The 26894-nt window shown below is 44.4% G+C and overlaps 1 protein-coding gene across 4 annotated transcripts in view; it reads left to right on the forward strand.

The window, feature by feature from the left end:
- The window catches only part of TMEM154 (transmembrane protein 154), a 69294-nt gene extending 42627 nt beyond the window's left edge, over positions 1-26667 (forward strand). Inside the window, exons 8-13 of one of the 4 annotated variants that reach the window (XR_003609474.2) lie at positions 4890-5038; positions 8060-8375; positions 14823-14981; positions 19029-19112; positions 19216-19376; positions 26372-26667. Coding sequence is in view for 1 of the 4 variants with exons in the window: in XM_028104309.2 (XP_027960110.2) it covers positions 4890-4893 (4 nt within the window). In the remaining 3 variants the exon portion in view is untranslated. Of the gene's footprint in view, positions 1-4889; positions 7346-8059; positions 8376-14822; positions 14982-19028; positions 19113-19215; positions 19637-26371 lie in introns of those variants that run through there. The other 3 variants (XR_003609475.2, XR_003609472.2, XM_028104309.2) reach the window with 3 other exon arrangements.
- The last annotated feature ends 227 nt before the right edge of the window (positions 26668-26894 follow it).

Genomic DNA, 26894 nt, shown 5'->3' on the forward strand with positions numbered 1-26894 from the left:
TTTTTTCAGTGTAATTATCAGTGGTGAGTAATCACCATATTACTCTGACTTAGGTGAAACCCCTGAAATTATAAATAACATCAAGAACCTAGGGAAACCCTGTGTGTTTAATAAATGTCAGCTTTCAGAAAGAGCGGATAATGTGATTTGCCAACAAGTTAAAAAATAATCTGGTAGGTCGTTAGTAATTTAGCATGTATGCATCTTGTTTTTAAAGTTAAGAGAAAATAATGTAAAAAACTACTTTATTAGATGCTCTCATTTTTCAAGCAGTATCAAGTATTTCCTCAGAAATACCTTCCTCAGAAGGTCAGTAAGATCATCAGATGTTGTATTTACCACTTGGCTTCAATGTAGAAATTCTACCTGGGAAGCCTCATGTGAGAAAGGGCCCCGTCACTACTGATTAAGAACTGATTTGCAGGGCGCCTGGGTGGCTTAGTTGGTTAAGCGACTGCCTTCAGCTCCGGTCATGATCCCGGAGTCCTGGGATCGAGTCCCGCATCGAGTCCCGCATCGAGTCCCACATCGAGTCCCGCATCGAGTCCTGCATCGGGCTCCCGGCTCGGCGGGGAGCCTGCTTCTCCCTCTGACCTTCTCCCCTCTCATGCTGTCTCTCTCTCTCTCTCTCTCAAATAAATAATTAAAATCTTTAAAATAAAAAAAATCTTTAAATAAAAGAACTGATTTGCAAAACTACTCAAGTTTTGTTTTTGTTTTTTTTCTGTTTGTTCGTTTTCAGAGAGGAAGGGGAGAGGGGAGGGGCAGAAGCAGAGGGAGAGAGAGAATCCCAAGCAGGCTCCACGCCCAGCACCGAGTGCAGCATGGGGTTTGACCCCACAACCCTGAGATCACGACCTGAACTGAAATCAAAAGTTGGTGGCTCAACCAACTGAGCCATCCAGGCGCCCCACAACTACTAAAGTTTTAAGACTGATTAAAGGTTTTAGGGTTTTTTCTCTTGCCTTGTATGCTGAGAATCATATATATAAAATATTTTTCCTTTACAGCTTATGGCTTTAGAAATATCAGATATACATGTGTATATGTATAAATTGCCCTATTCTCAGCTGCATGATTTTTTATAAAAAAAAAAGAGTAAGTCCATACCAGTTTGTATGCTAAATTGTTCAATCAGCAGTGATCAACTTAAAAGCATTTCTAAATTTAATTGAAAAATGAAGCACTATAAGATAGGAGTAAAGAATATCTTTGACTTTAGTTTCTATGTAATTAATGTATATTAACATTTAAAATAAATGTTTATTTGAAGGTAAGATATTTGTTTACTAAAATGTTGTAAAGGGGTGAATTAAACATCTTTTAAAGGAAAATTCTTTTAACTTCTGTGACTATGAAAAAGAAGGATTGTTACCTTCGATAATTATGCTCTTTTGATCCATATACTTTTTAAATAAATGAAGCAATGTCAATTTTAAAAGTTCTTATAGAATTGAAACTGCTTTATACAAAATTATCTACCCTAAAAATTAATTGGATTTTCTACATATCTAAAAGATATTATAACACATTCTTGTCTTTTTTTCCTTTGCAAAATATTTTTAAATTGAGAAATGAAATTTTAATTGTCTATGGAATGTAATTTTTAAAAGTATTTTTAGTAAAAATAGAAAAATCTCAGAGCTGAAGCCTTCTCTTTGTCCTGATTACTCACTTTTCTTCGTGCCTTTAATTCTAATTTCATTTTCTACACATTGACATTGTAAAAGTTAGAACAAGGCTGACAGGCAGGTTCACCACACACAGATCATATGAAGACATCTTTGAATAAGAATGCGTTCTTGCAGGTCACAAAAACTAGTCAGCACATTGACAAACAATGAGCAGAAAGATCCCCCCCTCCAGGCCACAGTTAAGGTACAACCTGGTCACTTACGGCAGTGTTTTACCCCTAGAGTCTGTGGCAGCGGGTATTTCCTTCCTATTTCAACCAGAATGACTAAGGGACTGAAGTGATGAGACAGATCAGCCTCGAGACGGCTTGAACCCAAAAAGCAGACAGTCTCACAGCATTAGGGAAACGAGACTAAGAGAGAAAAATAATACTAACTGTAACTAGCATCTATTGTGTGTATCAGTTAGGAATTAAGTTCAGCTTCTAATAGTAGACACACAAAACACAATTGTTTTAAGCAAGATCTTTTCTTCTCACACATGAAAGAGTACAGAGGTAAGCTGGTGTGGTAACTCCACGGTCACCTGGGACCTGGGTTCCTTCTGACCCTCCCCCCTCCATGGGGCGGAGCTCCCGTCCTCCAGGTGGCCATATGAAGGAAATGCTCTAGCATCACGTTCACAAGGAGGAGAGAAAGGGAACCAGAGCAGGGGGGAGCCGCTTGAAAGAGCTTTCCTGCCAGTGCATTGAAACAACTAGGCCTACATCTCATTAGCCAGCCTATCTGCCAGGCAGCAGGGAACAGTGGTCTCCGGGGTTGGCACATTAGCCCATCCAACAATAAGGTTCTGCTTCCCAAAGCACTGAGACAATATTAGGTATCCGAAGAGGTAGCAATCCAGGCCATAGGGGGTTAAGCACTTATCATGTATCATCTCATTTTAATCCTCACCATATACTTTTAAGACTGGGTTAGAGAACTCATGAACTTGTCCCATGTCTTCCCAACTCCAGAGCACGTGCTTTAAACTACTATACTAAACCACCTGCCCAGTAATAAACAGTAGGAGAATGATTAAGAAGGAGTTAGTCATTGTCAAGGAGGCCCATCGGTGGGCACGATCAGATGAGAAGTAACGGAAGCTGCGGGCTGGCGGGGAAGGAAGGACCGTACACAGTGCCAGGGGGAATGGTTTATCATGCTGAGAAAAAGAAGCCAGGCCTTGGAATCGGGGGGATAAGGGAAAAAACCTAGTCTTTGGACCTAGGTACTGGTAAGGATTTGCTCACTGAGTGAAAAAATAAAATCCCACTTACTGGAGCTGAAGTCAACAGGATAGTGGTTGTCCTCTTTAAGGCTGCAATAGAGAGGCATGCCCAGGTACTCTCAAATACAGGTGGTTAGGGCGCCTGGGTGGCTCAGTCGGTTAGGCGACTGCCTTCGGCTCAGGTCATGATCCCGGAGTCCTGGGATCGAGTCCCGCATTGGGCTCCCTGCTCGGCGGGGAGTCTGCTTCTCCCTCTGACCCTCTCCCCTCTCATGCGCTCTCTCGATCTCATTCTCTCTCTCAAATAAATAAATAAAACCTTAAAAAAAAATACAGGTGGTTAGCGCGAGCATGTGAGAATGTAGAGTTGCTTGAAAGATCACCTCTTCAACAGCCATAATCATTGTGGCTTTCAGAACAGCCAAACCTGGCAGGTACATAGCACTTGCGTGGAAGAGCGAAAGCAGCATTGTTTGAGATTCTCCCTGAGCTCAAGAGTCCCACCTCTGGAAGCATTCATACTTCGCAAGAGAGAAAAATCTGATTGAATTGGCATTTTGTCCATGTATTGCCGGCTAACTACTTAAAACTTAGTAGCTGAAACCAAAAACAAAATAAAACAAAACAACAACAAAAACAAAACCAAAAAAAAAAAAAATAGTAGCTTAAACCAGCAACAATCATTTATTTTGCCCATGAGTCTGCAATTTGGGTGGGACTCATTGGGAATAGCTCATCCCTGTTCCACATGGCATCAGCTGGGCGACTGAATTGGGGCTGGGGGATCCGCCTTCACCTGGCTCACCCCCATGGCCGGCAAGCTGGTACTGCTGTTTGATTGGAACCCAGCCAGGTCTGTGGGCCAGGGGCCTTGGTTCCTACTACATAGTCCTCTCCACTGCAGCCACACAGTAGGATAGCTGGGTTTCAAGAGCAAATATCCCAAGAGAACGAAATGGAAAGACATGGCATTTTTACAAGCTAGACTCAGAAGTCACATATCATCACTTCTGCCATCCTCTGTCATTTGAAGCAGTCAGAAAGTTCAAGGGGGAGAGGACATAAATGCTACCATCAGTGTCAAGAGCAAGTGGGGTAAGAGATATGTTACAGGCATTTTGGAAAACATCATCTGCCAAAATTGGTGTGGCCCCATGCTAACCAGAGGAAATACAACAGGCAAGCTCACACCACGTGTCCTCCGGAATATTTGACCTCCCTTGAGTCTAGTGCCTGTATGGCTGTCTTTGGCTTAGACATATATCCCTGGTCCAGTAATTTTTGGTAGGTTTCACCACCTCCATGAGGCCTGAGACACAGCATAGAACAAGCTGTGGGGGGAGCAGACACATAGAAACTTATGCCTATTCTCAGTACCTAAGGTTCTAATGGGAACAGATTCGACTGTGAGCACCTTGAGGATGGGGATTAAAAACCATTAGGCATCTCTGTGTCCTGAACAGAGCTTGGCACTAGGAAATGTTCAATTATCATGGGAAAACCAATCACCTACTGAGCTAAGAGTCACTGTACTGCCCTTACTCAGTATCAAGTTAGTCTTTATCATCAGTGACAACAGGACCCAAATAGAGAATTGCTTATTGTCCATTATCATTTTCTTCCCAAGTTTCCAGTTCCATTGTGTTTCCCTCACCTTCCAGCTAATAGTTTCTGATGCTGTTTTTAATCTCTTTTTTGAAATTGTGCTATTGTGTGTGCTTTTTGTTTTTAGCTGTCTTAAATCCAATCTGGAAGGTGGCAGAGAACCACCATAATTGAACTAGCAAGAAAGTGGAAGTGGAGGAGAAAAGGTGGCCCTGATTTGGAGGGGAGGGAACATGAGGGGGCAGCCCAGCAGATCACTGAAATCCTCTCAGCCGCTTCTTTCTGCTCAGCTCTGGGCTCCCCTTCTTTGCTCTCTAGACCGTGCATGGGGAAAGGAAATGCGAGTTTTATTAATAAAAAGAGTCAATGATCTATTTTAGGTGATGATACAAGCAAGATATGAACTGTTTCTTCCCTGGATGGGAAGACAGATGAACAAAACGAGAGGTGCTGTAAATTCTTCCTCAAAGTTCTCCAGCCAGCACTAAATATAGATGAAGCCAGCCAAGCCAGCTAATGGGGCAAGATGGTAAACTATAGGACCCATTTATTTCTCACCTCCATGAATCTGTACAGAAATCCCTCCGTCTTGTTACATGTGGTGACTGATGACTTTTCATCTCATGTGAATTTGCCTTTCTGTCCGTAACCCACCCCTGTTCCTTTCAAGACGAACCTCCATCCTTCCTCTCTGCTTAGAGTGCCCAACATTCTACCTTCAGGGACTGGGGATAGATATATCTGGGGAAGCAGACAAATGAATTAATGTCAGGATTTGTGTTCTGAGTGGGGCTGGAGCATGAACAAGGGGAACACAGTGGTCTGGGGAAGGAGGTGGGACGTATGTGAGGAAAAACTCTTAGGGAGTTCTTTGGTTCAACAGATGAAACCAAGATAAGTTGTGAAGACCAAGGGGCAGGATAGGAATCAAAATCTGGAACACAAATCTGAGGCAGGAGTTAGACAGAAGAAGACTGGAAAGTGTTGGGAGTGAGGAGGGTGAGGAAGGTTCTGGGTGATTTCCACAATGGAGCTGAGCTGTGCAGAGTCTGCTTTCATTGGCCACGGGATGCACAGGGAATGGCAGTCAGCCTGGCTTTATGGTGGAAGGGCAGAAAGGACACACAATAATACCTTCTCTATGGCAGAGTTGCATCTCTTCCCTGTTAAGTTGAGAAACTCAGTTCTAGAGAGACAGCATGAATATTAAACCCTGGGCTAGGATTCATGCTCCCACAGCATTGGGACACACACCCTGACTCCTATCAGATTTGTGGGAGCTAACTGGATTGTCTGAGAAGGGGCAGACCATCTACCTATCTGGTCAGATCCAGAGCAGGCCGCTCGAGGTGCGGCCTGGGCAAGGCCCAACACTTTCTTCTGAATAAACGTTACAAATTTATCCTAAATAAATACACTTCTAATTTTCTGCCCTCACATGTAATGTTGGTGTGTTTGTTTAAACAAGACTCAATTCCATGAGAAAATTTCCAACTCAGAATACCTCAGACCAAAAGAAACTTCCAGGCTCAGGTAACCAAACCGGGAAGAGGCAGGAAGTTGCTGCTCTCAGAGACAAGCAGAAGCAGGTTCAGCTACAGCAAGGGGCGGCCAGACCAGGTACTCAAACACAATAAAGATTCTTCAGTGTTTTTGTCTTTCCTTCATTGTCTGAAACAACTTTCTCCACAAGACTATAACTATTGCAGCTAGTAGCTCCAGGGAGCTCATCTTTCTGTCTTTCCCACCAAAGTAGAAGGCAATCTCTTTCCATTACCCAATGAAGAAAAGTCCCCCAGCAGGACTTTTATGCCTAACCCTGTGAAAATGGTATTGGGACCAACTAGGGTTGACATTTCCCTTACTACCACAGGTTGAAGTGTGTGTGTATGTGTGTACGTGTGTGTATGTGTCTGGTACACACATTAGTTGCTTGGTAGGGTGGGTGGTTGATTAGTTCATTAGTTGGTTGGTTGGTTGGTTGGAGAGGATTCATGAGGAAGCAGCTTCTATAGGGAATCAGAGCGCTATGACCAGATGCAGGGCATTTGGGACCAACCAAGCACACAGGTATCCATCACTACCCGTGCTCTTCTTTCCCATTCCCCTTACTATCCACATTCAGAGTCAGAAGTCCAGAGTGGGCCAGGTTCTCAAGATGGGGGATCTACCGATGCTTTTCATTTCCTCCTTTGTACATTTTTAGTGTTTTCTAAATGTTCTACAATAAACATGTATTACCTTTGTAATTTATGTTACAAAAAATAGCGTGGGTAAGTTTCCATTAACCAAAGCAGAAATATTAAGAGCTCAAACAGGAAAATTCAATATTTTTACAGCATAAGAACGTCTTGTGAAACTTTGTTGCAGAGCTAATGAATACATTTAGGTGTATATGACCAGGACCACTTTTTGTAGGAAAGAGAAGGGGTTCTGAATGGGGGTTGGTAAGAAGCCCTGATAGCCTCGCTCTGCAGCGTGGAATGTATTGGGTTTTTTTTCTACCTGCATTCCTGTATCCCGGGCTGAACAAGGACACATTTTGCGCATTTCTCGTCAGGGCTTATGAGAGAATCAGGGCAGCCTTTGAGACCCTGCATTTACCTTGTGGATTGTGTCACCATTGAGGACAGGAGCAGAAGGTATCAAAGCAGTCGTCAAGATCCTAAGAAGCTGAATGAGAGCAAGCCAGCATTAGAAAGACTTCTCTCCCCACAATGCATAATGTCTAATCACTTGGATTCTTCTCTTTTCTTTTCTTTTCTTTTTTACCATAAGAATCATTAAATATTAAAGAATATTTTGAATAAAGAGCAAAAATATCCTCCATTTAAAATCGTCTCCCTTGTATACTTCTACAGTTGCCACAGTTTTTATAATTAACACACTTTTCATAGAGCAAAAAAGTATCGAAAATAAAGTCCAATTAAAATTCCCCACCCCCCAATATCATTCATAATTCCACCAGCTTAGCAAGGAGATTTGTATTTTTAGGAGTGATGTGGAATCTCCACCAACCCTTTCTAAGAAAGGGAACATGAGAAGAAGGCTGAGAGTGAACCCTGTTGAGGGTCACGGGTGGGGGGGGCACTTCCTCATGCAGCCTGAGGGAGCACGCTTTCCTGAGGAGAGCAGGAACACTCACTGGCTGCTGTTGGGGGCTTTAGAGGGGTCCATAGGAAAGGGAGCCACTCAGAAATCCCGGAGAGAGAAAGTACTAAAAGCCTTCCCTCAAGATGCCATTGGGATCCATTCATTCTGCAAACATCTATTGTTTATACCTACTTTGCGCCAGGTAATAGAGAGACAGAGGGGAGGTGGGGTAGCGTGGGGAAGCCCGCAGCCTCTGGAGCCAGACTGGCTGGGTTTAAATGCTGGCTCCATGCTTCTGGGTAGGTTACCTAACTTCTCTGGGCCCTACTTGCCTCATAAGGTTTTCTGAAAAAAACCACATGAGTCAATCCATGTGAACGCTCTGAACAGTGAGTACGCAGTGTGTGGTAAGGATTGTATAGCGCTGGCTGTTACTATTGTCATCTCTGTCCTTAAGGAGATCACAGTCCAGAGGCTGCAATGGCATCGACTGTAAGTTTGTGCAACAAGAAGAAGGATCTGCCAGGCCCAGGTGGTAAGATGCAGAGTTGTCGGGAGGCTCCCCTGCCAAACAGCTTTTAGGAAATTACGCTGCCCAGGACTCTGGCCTCGGCACCATTTTGTAGGTCATGGGGTCACGGAAGGCAGTCACCTAGCGAGAGCCAGTCCAACTGGGAATGACAGTATGATGATGAAGACTTTTATTGAGCATTTACTCGGTGACAGACACTCTTCTACTTGTTCCCTGGGAACTAACTCGCTTAACTCCCCAGGTAAGTATATTATTACCCCCATTTTATTTTTAATATTTATTTATTTATTTTTAGGGGGGTGAGGGGCACAGGGAGAGAGAGAATCTCAAGTAGACTCTGTACTGAGTGGGGAGCCCGACATGGGGCTTGATCTCACGACCCTGAGATCATGACCCGAGCTGAAACCAAGAATCAGATGCCTAACCAATTGAGCCACCCGGGTGCCCCTATCACCCCCATTTACAGAGAGATGAGGTAACTTGCTCAGGACACACAGGTAGTGTGTGGTAGAGCTGGGATTTCAACCCAGCTAGTCTGTTTCCAAAAGCCATCTGCTTGTTACCAGGCTCACTGTGCAGATGGGCCGTTTTCATTGACTATGAAGGAATTGTGCGAAGGGTGACCCTGGATGGCATCTTGCCCACTTATTTGAGTATCATTCATTTGTTCCTTCAGCTGACGTTTACTGAGCCCCTTGCTCTAAGTAGGGCACAGAGGGACCTGTTGGGTGCAGAAAAGAAGCCAGGATCCTCCCATCGAGCTGTTTCAGGAGATAAGGCTTGTGCCCAAATGCAGAGTGACAAGTTCCTGGGGAGGAGCAGATATAGGGCTCAGAGGTACAGAGGAGGAAGGATGACAGGGCTGGGGACAGCAGACAAAACCCCGGGCGAGAAAGTTGAATTGGAGCGAGGTCTTAAAGGACAGAGGGTTGTGACAAATGGTCATTCAAGAAAATGGCATTGCAGTTCCTAGAGAAGAGCATGAGGAAAGGCACAGAGTTGGGGAACAGAGTCCAGCACAATTTGGCTGAAGCACACAGGGCGTGCGAGAGACAGTGGCAGGTGAGGTAGGAGGCACAGGGAAGCCAGGGCCTTGAACTCTGGTTTAGGAAGTTGGATTTCATTTAGTGGGAATGAGGAGCTCTTGAAGACCTTTGGGAATGAGAGCACGACGCTCAGCCCTGGGATTTGGAAGAATGATCCTCACATGTGGAGGGTCAGTTTCAGGGAGAGAAGCGAGTAATAGGAAATGAGTGTAGCAGCAGAGGGAATTAAGGAAAAAGGAGAAAAGAAATAGGAAGGACACAGCAGATATGATCAGGTCACTGCCCACCCTCCTTTAGCTGCTTAAAAACCTTCAAATGGCTTCCCATTGATTTTCAAATGAGCTCAAAGTCCTTAATATGGTCTGAACACGACCTTTGCCTCTTGGATTCCTCATGGCTCCTAGTGCTTTAGCCAACAGCCTTCTCTTAACTCATGGAGTACGCTGTGCCCCTTCCCTCCTTAGACTTTCTCACGAGCTCTTTCCTCTGCCTGACATGCACCCCTACCACCCCCACACCTGTCCCTACTCTTTGCCACAGTAGGTCCAACCATCCTTCAGATTTTGGCTTAGTCAAAGCCTTCTTTGGCCCCCACTGTGTGTTCTCACTACCTTTTCTTTGTAGCATGCGCCGCCATTGCAATTTTACATTTGTTTTCGTGATTCTTCAAAGAATGCCTGTCTTCGTTATAAGTTTCATGAGAACAGATAAATCCCTGTCCTTGACTGCAAGCATCATGAGAAGCAAGAGATTTCTGTTTGGCTTGCTCTTGTAGCCCCAGCACCAATCACCTCTTGAGCTAACACGCCCTCAAAATGTTAGATCAATGAATGCAGCATCTACACGATTTGGTAACTGACTGAATAACAGGAATGAAAACTAACACCAGGCTTTGGACACTAGTGGCAGGAAATGTGGTGTTGCCATTTGCTGCAAGGGGGAACACAAGAGGAACCTTTTTTCAGGTTACATTTTCCAGATTATGAATCTGGCGTCACACAAATTGATTTGGAGTTTCCCGCAGGTCGTCAGTTTGTCCGGCAGGCCGTAGCAAATTACCACTACAATTTAAGGGGGATATTACAGCTAGAGAAAGAAAGTGTGACCAGTTTGTGGGTACATTAATGAGAATTAGTTGCCTGTGTGTAGCAGAAAATCCAAAAGAAGAGAGGCTTGAATTTGCAAGGGTTTTTTGTTGTCTCACCTAAAAGAAGTTTGGAGGTAGGAAGTCCAGGACTGATACTGTGGCTCCAAGGTCGCCTGAGACCATGCTCTCTATCTTTCTATGCCACTGTTCTTAGTATGTGGATTCTATCCTCAAGGCCACCTTTGGCATCTGATGGCTGCTGGAGCTCTGGTCATCAAGCCTGTCCTGCTGGCAGGAAGGAAGAAGAGGGAAGGTAACAGGCACTCCCCTGAAAGCCTGATGCACTTATGTCTCATTGGCCCAAACCACTAGAAAAGCAGTGCATCTCGCCTTAAGTAAAGCTGGAAGACGTAGTCCTTTAGGGGTGGGTGCATTGCTATCTTGAAGAAAGTCAGGTGTTCTCCTAAGAATAATGTAATGTCGGACGGGCAATGGCTGATTCTACCACAGGAAGCTAGAGCCTGGATGAGATGGTTGAGTCATGAGAGAAGTGTGCAGTTTCGTAAGTGTTCATCCAGCCGAGGGGAATGAGTGTCCAGTGACGGGTACGTGGAATTTTAGAGAAGCAAGGAATTTCAGTAATCACCTAGTACAATCCCTGAATTTTGCTGAGGAAGAGACTCGACCCATAGAAATAGAGAGCTTTGGCCAACGTCATACCGCAGGTGGGTGGCAGACCTGGGGCCAGAACCAGATTCCCCAGATGAAGTGAGGAAACAGACTGTGCGGAGAGTTTGTAGCAGCCCCAGATGAACATACTTGAGTAAGGACTCACTGCACACAACATTACAGTGATTCAGAAGAGAGGCTGGCATGGAAGAGTCTTGGGTTCGAATCCCAGCTGTGTGAGCTTGGGCAGGTTACCCAGCTTCTCTGAACCTCAGCTCCTCTTCAGTGTAATGGGGTGATGGCACGGAGTCGGCTCTTTATCACTGGTGGCCATTCTTACCATTATTCTTAGAAAGAAACAGATGTCTTTAGAATAACTGAATGAATCCGTGAACAAACAAAACATGAATGGATGAAATGACAACAGATAGTTATCCGTCTAGATGCTTTCACTGTTTGTTCGCTGAGAGCTTTTGAGCTGGAAGCTCATTTCTTCTATGCCCTCGAATTCAATTCTATCTCTATAGCAATGTGCTCTACTAAGCATCTGCGCTTCCTCGGACTCCCACTGGTCTTCCTGCCAGACCCTGCCATTCTCCTCTGTGACACCTGCACCCCATCTATATATATGCCAATTCTGTAAAAGATGAACCAGAGACTAGATGAACTAGGCACGGACTTCCTTCACTCCTTGATATCAGTTTCCTTTTCCCACCCTCACATATCCTCTCTCACTACCTCACCTGCTCCCCAACTTCCTCTCCCATCCACCTGGGAGCACATTTGGAGTGTTGACACAAGACTGAGCTTAGTGCTGTGGGACAGTGCAAAGAAGACAAGAGTCAGAGACGCTGGCCTTGAATTGTTTTCTATATGATGACAAATGCGTGAGCCATATGACATTTCCTAAGACGTCATGACGTCGAGGTATGATGGACTGTAGTTTTCCCACCTTCCCCCTTTATGGCTGACATTTCCCCAACTCTGTCATTATCTACTCTTTGCTACTTTATATAGTTTTTGTGTTATTAATTCTTGTGGAATTATAAAGGTTGGGAAATAGTTATATTTATGGTCTCTTCTTTCCTATCTTAAAAAAAAAAAAACACAACTCATCAATTCAGTACCAACACCGAAGGTAAAATAGCATTAAATTGCCAAATGAAACATGAAAATCTGTAAATACTACGTGAGATCCTCGTTAAAACTAATTTATTCTTTTTGGGCAGATACCGGGTTCTAGTTTGATTTGGAAATGCAGAATTTATGTCTGTTGTAAAATATCGCAACAAGTCCCATATTGCTGTGGCCAGGACGAGATGCCAGCTGGAGAGGAAACAGGGCTCAGTATTTGCCTGTCTGGGAGGGTTTCACATCCACAGAGCCCAAGGCCCTCTCTGCAGTCAGAACACTCCCGTATTTCCTCTCCTACAGCATTCTGCTTCTACCACTAACCAGCGGGGGACTTTGGGAAGGTTCCCTGACTCCCCTGGGCCTCAGTTTCCCATCTGCAAAACAAAGCAGCTAGACTAAATCATTTCCAAATCAACAGTTGTCCCACCAAAGTGCGCACAAAAAGCATCTCTCTGAGCAGCTTCTTAAAAATTCAAAGTCTTGGGTCGCCATGCCAAAGGGAGATTGGCCCATGAATCAGCAGTTTTAATGAGCAAGTCAGATCATTCTGAAGCAAGGAACTTGGGGACCCCACAGAAATCTGCCAGAAGCTCTTATTCAGCCTCGGTATGCTGTATCTTCCTCTGAAACCGATTGCAAATAAATTCTCAAAGAAGTAGAAGATGGAGGAAGAGGAGGAAGAAAAGGAAAAAGAATAAGCAAGAACCCTGTTATCCTTGGGAGCAAAGGTTTGAAGGGCAAGCCCCGTGGTTCCCGGGGCTGAGCTGCTGGCACTCTCTGCCCTGAGCCCCCGGAGCCCTCACAGCACCACACGCATCGGAAACTCCATCAGAGGCTGCCTTTCTCATTAGCTCGCCGTGCCCAAGTATGAGACCTCTGGCAGTGGGACCTACTTTGACTTACTGGGCATTTTTAGCAGCCCCTGCACAGTGCCAAGTGAGACCCCCAAGACTCGATGAGATACCAACACAAGTGAGGCATGACTAGCTTTGAGTCCTGTAAGAGAAGGTCTTCTCAGATTTCCACCAGCGAGGAAGCTCAAGCATGGATCCCTCAGCACCCAGGGGTGATACTTTCAAAGACCAGCTCCCTTCAGTATGGCTCTGAGAGGGCAAGGGGGAGAAACTTCCTTTCCCCTGATGAGCTCTTTCTTCCTATTGCTAGTTTAGGGTGATGGGGACAATGGGGCACTTTTCTGGCATTTAAATTAGGGACTGCTTAGTACAGGAAGTTGAAACATCACCAACGGTGGCTAAAACTTACTTTGTGCTGGGCAACATTTTAAGAAATTTACCTGTGCTAACTCCTTTAAACCTCTCCACAAACCTGTGAGAGAGGTATTATGATCGTATTCAATTTCCAGAAATGGAGGCACAAAGAGGTGAAGTAACTTGCTGAGGGCCACCATCTTGGAAGCAGGAGTTCCGGGATTCCAGGCAGGGCAGTCTGACTCTGCAGCGGAAGTTCTAAACCCCTTGGCTCAACAGCCTCTCTTGTGTTTTGGGGAGTCTCAGCTCTCCCTCTTCTGTGGCCTGCGACCACAAAGAGCCCCTTAGCCATTCCTTTTCCAATTTTCCCATTTGCATCCTCGGTCTGCAGGAGGGCTGTGTGGAGAGAGGGCCAAGCAAAGAGGGCAAATGCTCTTGGGATAATGGAGGACGGCCTCGATGCCTTCCTTCACAGTAAACATCCAGAAATCTGGGGAAAGCAGATAGCTTTGGTAGGCAGAGAAAATACCGGAATTGCTCAGCAGTGATGATCGGATCCTTTGGGGCCCTGCTATAAACATACCTGCAAATGCAAGAGAGAAGCTGCAACAGCTGTAAGCCCCTCTCCGCCCAGCTCTGATAACTTTCAAAGCAAAGGTCCAGTGCCTTTCCTTTGAGGGTTGTCCTTTTTATTTTTCTTTCTTTCTTTCCTTTTTTTTTTTTTTTTTGTGCCCAAGTAAGTATGCTCCTCTTATTCTTCAGGTGATTAGATAAAAAGATAAAATGCCTTGCACATATAGTTTCCTCCTGCAGGAAGTGAGCGGATGGGAGAGATTCACTGTAATGATGAGTCACCACCTGGATTTGAAACAAACACACCTACAAAGAGACGCGGGGTGTAGACTCAGTAAATAACCAGCCAACTGGCCCTTCTGAAACCAATAGCTGCCACAGATTCGTTTGTCTAAAAAAATTTTTTTTTCCTCTTCATTTTTCACTGCCTTGGAGCCCTCCTAGGTAGCAGCCTATTCATTCTCTCCATTAAAATGCAGGGCTCTCTACCTTCGGAGTCCTGGGAGCCAGGCTCAGTACAGAGGGGAGAAATGAGGGCAGGGCTAAAGAGGAACATATAAAAAATAAATGAGCCATTCATAAAAATGAATATTATTACCAAAAGGAACCGTCTGCCAACATCTCCATGTATATATTAACTCAGCTGCTGAGCTCTGTAACAGTGCAGAATTAAGCCAATGCATCATCTTTTTAGTGGTTGCTCAGTTGATCTACTATTAACTTTAAACAACCAATTGTGAAATGAGCGCTTCACTATGCCATAATGATGATGAGGCTTCGCCCGGTACTATTTTTTATAACGTAAGCTTGAAAATTGGTAAAATAAATTCAGCTGTGCTTAGCACACTCTCGTAGCCCTCCGGAACCAGATATTCAGGTGTGGGGGGGGGTGCGGGGGGAGTCGGCTCCACTCAACCAGCTTCGTGAAGTCATTTGCACAAATTCTAAAAACTGCCTTTATTTTTCTCCAGCTTAGCATATCTTTCCCTGAAAATCCGAAATGCCAAGATGTTGGGCTTTTTGCTGTCTCCATGAGCAATTTCAGATGGCTTCTTTTTCTTCCCACTCCACGACTTGCATCTCAGATGCCCGTCTTTTCCTCCGAGGCCTGCGCGTTGGTCGAGGTGACGGTATGTAAGACGCTGCCCGCAAAGAGCCTGGGTTGACAGCACCAGCCTGGAGACGGACTGAGCACCTGTTTCCAGCATCTGGCTTGGCCATTTGCCGGGTCACCCGAGGCTTTTTGTTCTTTGCTTCTCCAGGTCGGTGTTGTGATCCGGCCCCTACTTGGTGACTCTGAAGAAAAGTAACTGATTCCCCCACGTGGCTTGTGGAATCAGGGTCGTTAACTTTGCAACCACACCTTGTAAATCTCTCCAGGCTACAAGCTGGTGTCTGTCCCCTGTGGTTCCGAGAACAATCCACGACAAACACTGACAGGAAGGGCCATTATGGTCGTGGATGTTCTCACCATCTGGAATGGTTACAGTTGTCAGGATCCGAGATGACTCACTGTGCTGAGGAATCATTTCTCTAATGGCAGCACTAATCAGGAGGGACGAGGCCGTTGCTAAGTGCTGCTGCATGGAGAACATGCCCTGCCAGATGAAAAGGAAGGGCCATGGATTTGCTTGTGCTCATTTGAAAATAAAGTGGCTTGGAATGTTATCCTTGCTGCCATCTAATGACAGGGCCATCCTTCACATCAGGACCTGGCACCTCTGGCCAGCCTTCAGGAGGGTTGGCCGTTTCCGTGGGCAGACGGGCTCTCTGTCCTTCCTCTCTGGGTGTCCCGTTGGTTTGCTCTGCGGGAGGTTTAGCAGCTTGGAGTAGAAAGGGCAGTGCAAACAGATGTGGATATGGTTTTTTATGCAGCCCCCTCCCTTGAGCGTTTGTCCTAGTACTATTCCATGCCAACTCTAAACCTGCAATAGACTCTCCCCTCCCTGCGGTCACGGTTGGCAGCGGCGGGGGTGGGGGTGGGGGTGGCGGGGCTTTGGAAATTCCCATCGGCAGCTGGAGACTCTGAGGGGATCATCAAGCTCATCCTGAACCTTAACTGTTGCCTTCAGTGGGACTCAACCCTTACCACCCCTTGATTTTGGACTTCCGGCCTCCAGAACTGTGAGAGAATACATTTCTTTTGTTTTATGCCACTCAGTGTGTGGTAATTTGTTACAGCAGCCCCAGGAAATGAATTCAGTGGGGGTACCAGCAGACCTTATGGGTCACAAGAAGACACCAGGCGAGAGCCAAACAGCCTCCCCGTGTTACTAAGAGTTGTCATCAACTCCTTTGTGAACTTGCTACACCAAATATCCTTAGAGTTTGTGCTTGAGGTCACTGTGTTGTAAAATATAGAAAGTTTTTATTTCATGGGGCAGGAGGGTGGTTGATTTATCTGAATCCACCCCTTTTGTTACCATCAAAGGAGTCCTGAGTCCAAGCTTAAAGCTCACCCCTGCCCTTTTTCCCACGGGGTGGAAACAAGGACGCCATGACAATTTCCGCTAGGTGACAGTTCAGGGTGTTCTTTGTAACTATTTCACATTCATTGCCATGGGGTGGCCACATCATCCTTTTCTCTGATCTTCTTGCCATCCTTCCTTTTACGTTGGCCTTCCCTTGTGCAGCTGCATACCCATTTCAGCAGTGATCCTAAGAATCCCGACGGAAGGAAATCCAACAGCATTGTTAACCTTCACATGAAAGTGGACACTTATGCATGTTTAAGAACTCATTTAATTCTCACACTCAACTTGTTACGATCCCTCGTTTATAGACAATAAAACTGAGGTCCAGGGAGGCTAACTTGCCCCAAGTCAACCAACCAATAAGCACCAGGACTGAGACAGTAAGACACGAACTCTGGCTCAAGAGTCCTACGTATAACTGCTGTGCAAACTGCCTCCAAGGCTGATCACAGAGGAAAAGATCTTGCGGGGGCTGCCAGCCGCACACCGTCTTCTGCTTCCCAATGTTCCCCTTCCGTCTGGGACCATCCCACTTGAGACTGCAGCTCCCCCATGTAATGCTGCGATCGGCGCAAAGACTCCCAGCTCCACCTGTAATTCCTCCCAGCACCGCCACAACTGAGCTGAAATCCTTAAAGCAAGCCTCCACGATCACACGGAGAGCACGTGTGCCATGTCCCCTGGAGCTCAGGATGTGCCTCGCCGCCTTGCTCCCAGGCTTTCTCTACCACGGAGGCCATCTTATTCCCTTCCCCAGAAGTGGGGTTGGGAAATGAGGGCTAAATCCCAGCCCAAGGGCCAGGGAGAGGCTATCGGGAGAAAGGATTGCTCTTTCTGCCTGCCTGCCTCGCCCTCCCACTTCTGCTTCCCTGCTGAGGTCCAGCCTCCTTGTTTGGGAATGATCACACACATTTCCCATGGGGAAAATCCCCCCTTCCCCCCAAGTGAAGGTGGTCCTATCCCCTCCTCTCAACGGGACCTCCACATTCTAATACAACACCATAAACCTGGTATCACACCCTGAGGCCTGCAGGTCCAGGAGCAAAAGGAGGGAACATCCATTATATCCTCTCTGCGATGGAAGGGGCAATTTCCAGTCACAAGAATAGTCATCTCATCCCCCTGGAACTTGACGTAGTCTCATTCTTAGCTCTATTAGCCATTTCCTCATTGCTATACTAAAAAAGACATTCCATTAAAGAAGTGAATAAGAAAAAAGGAACTGAATTTACTGAGTATAAGAAACATTTGGGTTTTTATTTCACACGTTCATTGCAGTATGAAGGTGATGTGACCACAGCTGACTCACAGTGTTAATCAATTAGCCTGCAACACATAGAAAACGAACGTGACAATGACACAGCAGTAGAAGTTAACACCTGGCTTCCAGGAAGCTGTGCCGAGCCTACGTGCTTTGTTTTATCTGGTCCCTCCTGCCCCCAACATTAGGGCTTTGCAGGCTCTGGCTTCTGATTCTGCCTGTGCCGAATCAGTTACCTCCAAGCGAGGGTGTGATGTGTTAGAAAATGATTTCAAATTTAGCGACATTTCAGGGCTGGGCAAAGGCTGCACACACTGCAGAAACGGAAGGATGGTTTTTGCTTTTGGACAATCTGCAGCACGCTTTCTTACTCTACTGCCCGCTGAGAAAGACAGGGTCCCCCCCCGCCCCCAGTAGAACCCTATTTCTGAAGTAAATATAAGTTGTACATTACGTGCTGAAAATGAAGTTGTCTATTTTTTTAAAAAACCATTTCTGATTCAAAACAGCAACTTGCTATAGTGATTATGATAGTGGTTTAGGGTCAAGTTCTTCAAAAGATAAATAAGATCATCCCAAATGTAATTATGTTGCAATATTAAACATTAAAAGCTCCATTTACCAACAGTTCATAGTCTGGGCTATTATGAAAGCAATTGAGTCAACTATAGAGCAGCTTCCAGCAGGATCTAGAAAGATGCTTAGAAAATAAAGGTTATTGATTTTTTTTTTTAGTTGAGGAGCAGGAAGAAAACTTAGTGATTCAGCTTCTTATCTTAAAGATGAGAGGGAAAAGGACGTTTGTAGATAAGTTTGAACAAATTTATCAGCCTCAGAAGAGAGGCTTTGCAGCCCTGTGAAGTGTTCATATCTGGCCTCCGAGCAGCCGCGGGTTATTTCTAGTGGCTGACCTGAACTGAGTGCCACAGTGAACCAGACAACGGCCTCTTCGTCATTCTCAACACCTCCCTTCTGCTTAGCTCCTGTCCAGCTCACGTAAGGTTGGGGATATTTCACATCTTTGCAAGCTGTTTTTTTTTTTTTTAAACATCAGGGCTGACTGGTTGCATTAACCATGGTGACCACACTCCGGCTCAGTCTCGCCAGTGATGGGGAAAGTCCGGTGTTTGTAGCAGCAGTTCTTGTTTGTGTGCTTTCTCTCTCTTTTTTGTTTTTGTTTATTTTTTTGCTAATTACATTCCTCCTAACCTTCTGACTGGCTGTGTCTTGGCCTCCCTCTGAAACTAAGACCCGGGAGGCATGGATGGGAAACTTAATCCCTCTATTAGGTAGTAGGCTGGACTTAGACACGTCCTTTAATGTCCTCTGTACCTCACTTCCTCGTTTGTAATGTGGAATTGATGAACCAAGGAATCTTTAATTTGATGAGATCTTAGATGCTTTTTAGTAGAGCAAAAATATTTTCTCTCCCTTTTTTTCAGATGAAGACATTGAAGATTAGGGAAGCTAATGAATTGCCTACAATTAGGCAACTACCACCTCATAGGATTGAGAATAAATATGGGGTAATAAGCAAAGGATATTTTAATAACTTATTTAATACTCCAAATTCATAATTGTCTTTGGCAAAATGTTGAGGTAAATAAAGGCTGTTTTCTTGCCTTTCAGCTCCCTACTTCTCTCCGAGTCCCAATATTTGGAGCCATTGTTTGCTAAGAGGGCCTGGTGATGCAGTCATAGCCTGTCTACTGCAGCTTTTAATATTGCACTTAAGGACAGCTGTGTCTGTATACCTCGGAAAATAGACTACAAAAAGCACTGGTAATTAAGTAAGTTTTAGAAATTTGAAGGTAGCATGCTTCTCAGTGTTAGCCTTTTGCCACTACTCCTGAATCTTGAACTTAAAAAGATTAGGGCACAATGGGACAGCACCTGGAGGACAACGGACAAGATGTTGGCAGCTGAGAAGACAACCTCTGGGATGTACACCATTCTCTGTTCTTCCTTCCTAAAAAAGTGGTCATTTGGAAGGCAACCCAATATGAAACAAAGTTAACTTAGAAAGTGAATAAAACGTGATTAAGTTTCAGATACCTTCCTTTCAATGTATTTTGGCTATTTCAGTTAAAAAATGTTGACCTAACTTCTTTTTTTTAAGTTTTTCTTTCTTCTTTTAATAGGTAATAATTTTATTTATTTATTTATTTATTTATTTATTTATTTATTTATTTATTTATTTATTTTAAGTAATCTCTATGTCCAATGTGGGGCTTGAACTCATGACCTAAAGATCAAGCATCTTGTGCTCCACTGACTGAGCCAGCCAGGCACCCCCCCAAAATGTTGACTTAAATTCTTAAAGCAGATCTAGAACTCTATCTTGATTCAGTGCTATAAACAAGAGCCCAGTGTCAGGGGTTCATGCGAGACTTGGACCAACAGCATTAGAGTCATGGGGAAACTTTTTTAAGATAAAGATTTTCTAGGTCCTAGCACTAGATATTTTGAATTGACTGAAGTGGAATGGGTCCTGGGCATGTGTATTATTTTAAATTTCCAGATATTTGTCAGTATCTATTGGCAGGATGCATTGGTCATACGCCCAGGTACTCTGACAGGTGCTCTGTGGTTTCAGGCCTATAGAGGAGAAGTTTACAGCAAAAGGTCAGCGCAAGTCAGAATCCTGGCAGGGAATAGATGACACAATCAAATCAGGTAATTTGAAGAAAGATCAATAAAGAGGAGAATTACAAAGGCATGGATAGGGTGTAGGGAAATCCACAAGGGATGGTATAACACCCCAAGACTAGCAACGCAGGGAGTCACTACCACCCTAAGCCTAAAAAGCCAAGGAAGGAAAGGGAGTGGTTGTTGGAACAAACAGATGGTCACCATATGGAGAAGACCACCTGACAGAACTTGTGATCTTGTAAAAGGATGCAGCCATTGTATATCAATGTTCATAGCAGCATTATTTACAATAGCCAAAACGTGGAAACAATCCAAATGCCCATCAACAGATGAATGGATAAACAAAATATGGCACATACAGTGCAATATTATTCAGCCTTAAAAAAAATAAAATTCTGACACATACTACACCGTGGATGAATCTTGAACACATTTTGCTAAGTGACACAAGCCAGACACAAAATGACAAATACTGTATGATCCCCCTCTAAGAGGTACCTGGAATAGGCGAATACATAGGCAGAGAAATTAGAGTAGAGGTTGCTAAGGGCTAAGGGGAAGGAGTAATAGTTATTGTTTCATGGGTATGGAATTTCTGTCTGGGATGATGAGAAGGTTCCTGAAATGGATTAGTAGTAATGGTTGCACAACATTGTAAGTGTGCTTAACACCACTGAATTGTACACCTAAAAATGGTTAAAATGGTAAATGTTATGTTATGTATATTTTATCACTTTTTTTAAGTGCAGATAGGAAAAAAGAAAAAAAAACCCACCAGGATGCAGCCAACCCACAGCAATTCTTTAGGGAGCAGGTCCAGCTTCTTTGTTCTTCCATCCCCCCGCTCACTCCTTACTGGTGGACCCAACTGGAATGCACAGAGCAAGGGAACCCATTGATGTAGTTCATGAAGATCAGCCATGCAGGGCACAAAACAGGGTGGAGAAGAGAAAATCTGAAAAGACAAAAGGCAGCTGCGTAGCTTGGGTCCTGTCACTCAATCATCCGCTCTCTAGAGGAAGCATCAAACCTACCACCAGAACAACATCAAAAAAGCATTAGAATGAGAAAAGCTAGTGGCAGGTGTTTTCCCCTTACCCAGAAACAACCGTACGCAACCAGTAAACATAGCGCTATGTTTTCAAATTAACCCAGAAAATCTTTGTTTAAATGCCATGATATTCATTCATATCTTTTGATCTAGAAATCCCACTTCCAGGAAACTACCCTAAGGAAACAACCAGAAATGTAGACAAAAAATTACATACAAGGAGAATCCCTGCAACAGTATTTATAAGCACAGTAGTGAAGCAAGGAAACGTCTGGCATGCACAATACATTAAGTGGGAAAGCAAGCAGCAGAGAGAGTGTACGTGTGAGGCCAATTGTGTTGGGAAGCTGCAAACTATGCTAACACATTAGAGAGCTTATCTTTGAATGACTGGATTAAGAATGATTTTTTCCCCTCTTTTAAGCTTTCTTATTTTTCAACATTTTGTGTTGAACATGATTTACTTTGATGACCAAGAAAAAACAACACGTTATTTTTTTAAAGCCTCGTGTCTGCCTTGCTGAGAAATATTCCCAGTACAGTGACCTACAGAGTCTTCTCTGCCACCCTCTGGAAAAGGCATTGATTACCTGCTGGTTGCCTATTAATTTGAAGGGAAGCAGCCGGGGGAGGGCAGCCACCTCCTCCAAAACAGACAGCGTGTGTGGCTGAGGGTGCAGCTTCCTTTGATGAAATATTGCTAAATGATGAAATTCTATCTCCTGCAAGAAATGATTTCTGCTGGCTGTGCAAACGTCAGGCTGGAGCCTGCCCTTGGAGAGGCGGCTGCGTTACTGTGTATTTGTAAAATCAGCAGAGCCTATGCATGAACGGTCACAGTGGGTGATTTTACAAGCTACTCACGACGGGCATCTGCACATAGAAAACCACAGCTTGGAGAAGATTGAACCTATTGTGATTCCTTCTTATTTCACGCTTTGCCGTTTTGAAAGGGTTTCACTTTACCCAAGAGAAGATGCTCTTTGGTAAAACGACGACAGAGACATATGAAACTACAATATATGAACGTAGACTTGGTACAATCTGGCCTTTGATACATTGTTTAACCGATTTTCAGCCTTGCCCCGTGTGCTCACACTCCCGGGGCCATGACCGGCTCGTCAGCAACACCAGCTGTGTGCAGGAATGTGTGCTTCCAGAAGGAATTGAGTACTGCTTAGGAATAACAGCTTTGGGAGGCCTGCCCCATGGATGTTCAGCCCCAGTTCTCCCCAAGACTTCAGGTGTCCTGACATAGGCCAGAGACCCTGCTGGGTCTGCTCAGTGCTGGGCCTCTACACTTCAGACTACTTATTGGTGATAATGGGCAGGTCGGTATTTGGTGGCACCGGGACACCTGTCTGCTGCTGGCTTGACACCAAGTCATTGCATCAAGTAAGCAGATGGTAAGAGTTTTTAACCCACACCGACTGTGCTTCCTTCAAACTGCGACTTGGTGAAGTCTCCGAACTTTTTATCTGGTCTGCCTTCTCCCAAGTATCATTTGCAGTGAACTTTACCTTGCAAATCAACTTCTGGCATTGCAATGTTTTAACCAGGGAAATTAATTTTGCCATCAGGGAAGCCAATAATAAAACATTACAGAAAGTTACGAGTGCTTCCAATTTTAAAAATTAGAATACAAAAACGAACCATCGAGAGAAATCATTCTTAGTTAGGATAGACACAACAAAAAATTTGGGAAGACTTTTCAACATGTTGTTTGGGTCACATCCCCAGAGACTCTAACCTTGAAAATGCTTCACTTAAGAGAGATTGCATTTGAAGAATTACTGGAAGAAATGAGGCAATTCTAATAGCATTTATTGTTAGAATATTTTCTGAAGGACGTTATATGATTTTCCTTTGTACTTGATTGCATTCGGTCAAGAAGATGTTTACTCGCTGCTTCTTCTTGCCCCAGACTACTGACTTCAGATTGACGTGAGACCCGAGGAGACAACCATCTTAACTGAAAGCGGAAGTATTCTCCTCCTCTGTTAACAACGTCTTTCCTAACTGAGCAGCTCATTTTCCCCACAATTTGCCACATTATGGCTTAGAGCTCCTGATCTCAAGCCAGAGCAAGAGGGAATTTATATTTCTCATGGCATTATTTCTAGAGAGAAATTAAGTGTGAGCATAAATAACTTGGCCGAGGGTACAACGAATGACGGCAGACAAATCTGAAGATGCCCAGAGATACAGAACATAATAGTGTGGAGGCATTTGACTCTGACTATGTGTCTGTTCACAGAGAGGAAGATGAAATGTTTTTTGTTTTTTTTTTTTTATCAGTATTGGATGAGAACATAATTCTTTCTTTTCCCCCTCCTATCCTACATAAATAGAACACAGTATTGAGGTTATCAAGACAGTCTCAGACAAGGCCAGAAAGGGAAGCAAGGGTGCCTCAGTTTTTCATACATGTGACCAGAGTCTTGAAAAAGTCATCAGACTACCATGTCAGGTAGTAAATGTTCAGTTAACACAAAGGAAAGTGTTGCAAACAAAAGTTCATTTCTTTATTAGCTTAGACATACAAAGTGGTAATTGTATGTTACTCTTACCCATGGCCAATTATTCCATCTCTCTGGGTTGAGCCCTCAGAGAAGGTCTTGATGGCACCTGCTGGAAACGAAAGGACCCAGATTCATTTTTACGTGACAATGCTTTCAAAACGATGATGCTTTGTGGGCTCTCCGTAGATACCAGCGTGATCCATACAGACGAAGTTTGTGACTTATACTCCCAGAAAGAGATATTAACCAGCTTGAATGAACGCTTTGAAATTTCTCAGGTAGTTTAGGATTTCTGTCCCCTATCTCATTAGGGATAAGTTAGAAGGACAGACTTCCAAACAATATCTGGGATGAGATACTAGTAAGAGCTGGACAAGAAACTCCCTTGAAGATGAGACTAGTGGAGATTGATTCATGAACGGAGCTACCCTGTGGCTCTGATTCTCAGGACTTCCCTCTAAGCGTGCCACTGTTATCTGGGAGTTTATGTTCAAAGCTTTGCAGCATCTGTCCTAGATCTTTCCAGAAAAAGGATTGCTAAGCAGGAGCAGAATGATCACATCATTCACACTTGAACTCAATGCGATGAGCACATTTGTTTGTCCTCATTAAGTGCCGCGTCGCAGGCGCTAACCGACATGCAGAGGCAGCGTGCTGGGGCAGGGCCAGGGAGCGAGAGCTGGGCAGGAGAGCTGGGCTCTTTCTGCCTGCAGCCTGGGGAGATTACTGCTTCTCTGAGCTCTCAAGTAACTTGTCAAGAGGAGGCATTTAGGCAGAGGTTTTCCAGAAGCTCCCAGGACCCAAGACCCCCTCAGGGGTCTGGAGGAAAGCCAATCAGGGTACCTACAGGTACCTTGCCCCCATTTCAAACTTGGAGGCTTTATATATATCGAGTTCTAAGGAAGATTGATTTTAAAGGTGTAAAAAGCCCAAGACGAGCTAACCTTCATGTTCTTTACTTACGAAAAAGCAAAGTGAAGAGCCTGATCATCTTTTCTCGTGGTCAAACACGATGGTGGCTGGAGCACGGATTCTGGAGCCAGCCTGCCCGGGTTCAACCCTCATCTCCTCTGTCTAGAGCTGTGTGACCTCGGGCAAGTTTGTTACCTTCTCTTTGACTCAGTTTCCTCATCTGTAGCATGAGTGTAATAGAAGTGCTTGCTGCATAGGATTCTTGCGAGGATTACATGAGGTAATCGATATGAAGCCCTCGGAACAGTGCCTGGCACACAACAAATGTTTCCTATTATTATTGGCCCCAGCTAGCAGCGAGCTTCTGGCCAGCATGGTTAATAAAGCCACAAAAGGAAATGCAGAAGAGCTCACTCATTCCACATAAAGGTGCTTGGGATCATAATTGGATTTGCTGAAAGTGCCTTTTTAAACGGTACTGTTGGTTTCTGAGTCACATTTGGGAAGAAAAGCAGAACAGAAGGTGATAAATTCCTTTATGGGAGAGCTTGGCAGGAAAGGCAGATGCGACTGTAAAGTTAATTGGTGAATGGGAGGTGGGACCCCTGGGCAAAGGCAGACTGACGGTAGGAACACGTTCTCCCTCTCCAGCTCCGGCTTGTGGTGATTAATTCATTAGGGATTCTGAAAGGCCATTCTTGGGTGGCTGCTGGTCCTGTCTTTGCCCAGACAGGGATGATGTCAGCATAGAGTTTATGGAGTTCTGCAATCCTCCCAAGGACTCCAGGAGCTTATGGAGCGTCTCCAGGCTGCTGGACAGCACTCTGAACACTGAATCCCACTTGGACCTTGCGTGCTGCAACTTACTTTTCTCCATCATGATTTCTGTTGTTGTTGTTCTCTGTACAAGCAGTGGGGCATGAGAAGTAACCTCAAAAGTTCCTTACATAAGACTCAGTTTTCTATCCCTGCTGGCTTGAATCTGTCTGAGAATTCGGCTCCATTTGTCACGGGATGAGATAACACACTGGGCGTACACCAAGTTGAAGATGCAGAATTTAAGATTGTAAAATATATCATTAAGAAAGAAATGCCTGCTAATGAAACTCTAACACAGGCTTTAAAAAAAAAAGTTTGAAAATACTCCTTTGGCCTTACTTAGACCGATTTTTAAAAATCACACACCACTCTCACATAAATACATACATACATAAAAAGGAAAATATCAGGTTGGGGTTTTCCTAAAACTTTTTTGCATGCAGAGTCTGAGTCTTCTGAATCAGTTTTTTTAAACCCTCGGTCAACATACCTGTGTTCCTTCACGTAATATCATCTCTGTGCCGTCAGGGGCAATGGGTATGTAGAATGTCAACGTCAAATCATAGTGTAAATTTCTGAAGACATTGTAGATGGCCTGGGGACTCGGCACCGGTGGTGACAACCATGCCACGTCTTAATTGAAATGCCCTATGAACAGCCATGACAGGTTTGTGGCTGTGTCGGAAATGACAACTCTTTCATAACCGCCACCAGGCCAGATGCAATGACAAGATGCATCCTAAATGAAGGAACATTTAAATGTGGGGGGAAAATATCTGTATCTTAGAATCCATGACTTGGTAATAAAGGTTTACACTTGTTTTTTCAGAGGATGGGTTTAATTATCAGGCCACTTTTCAAAGATTGTCAAAAAAACTGTACCTCATCCTGTTAGAAGATAACACAGCAAAGTTTTGGCCTTTTTCAAGAACTTGACAGTTCCTCCCATCAAGGTCTGCTGAAGGATTGGAATATTCCAGAGGCAAGAGCCTGCCTTGGGAGAGGACAGCTGCTCCTGCCTCGGGTTTCACATTTGCCCAAAGTGTCGTCCCCTTAAATGAGTCATTTATTTGTGTGATGGCATTGTTATTCTCTGTTAAAATACAAATACCCTTAAAAAGGTCATTCAGTGATGATGGACTCTGAAAAACAAACTGAGGGTTCTAGAGGGGAGGGGGGTAGGGGGATGGGTTAGCCTGGTGATGGGTATTGAGGAGGGCACGTTCTGCATGGAGCACTCGGTGTTATGAACAAACAATGAATCATGGAATACTGCACCAAAAACTAATGATGTAATATATGGTGATTAACATAACAATAAAAAAATAAAAAAAAAATCTTAAAAAGGTCAT

This window comes from Eumetopias jubatus, unplaced genomic scaffold (assembly GCF_037043125.1).
Source record: "Eumetopias jubatus isolate StellerSeaLion01/CBP00866 unplaced genomic scaffold, mEumJub1_p1.0 scaffold_2, whole genome shotgun sequence".
In the NCBI taxonomy this organism is placed as follows: domain Eukaryota; kingdom Metazoa; phylum Chordata; class Mammalia; order Carnivora; family Otariidae; genus Eumetopias; species Eumetopias jubatus.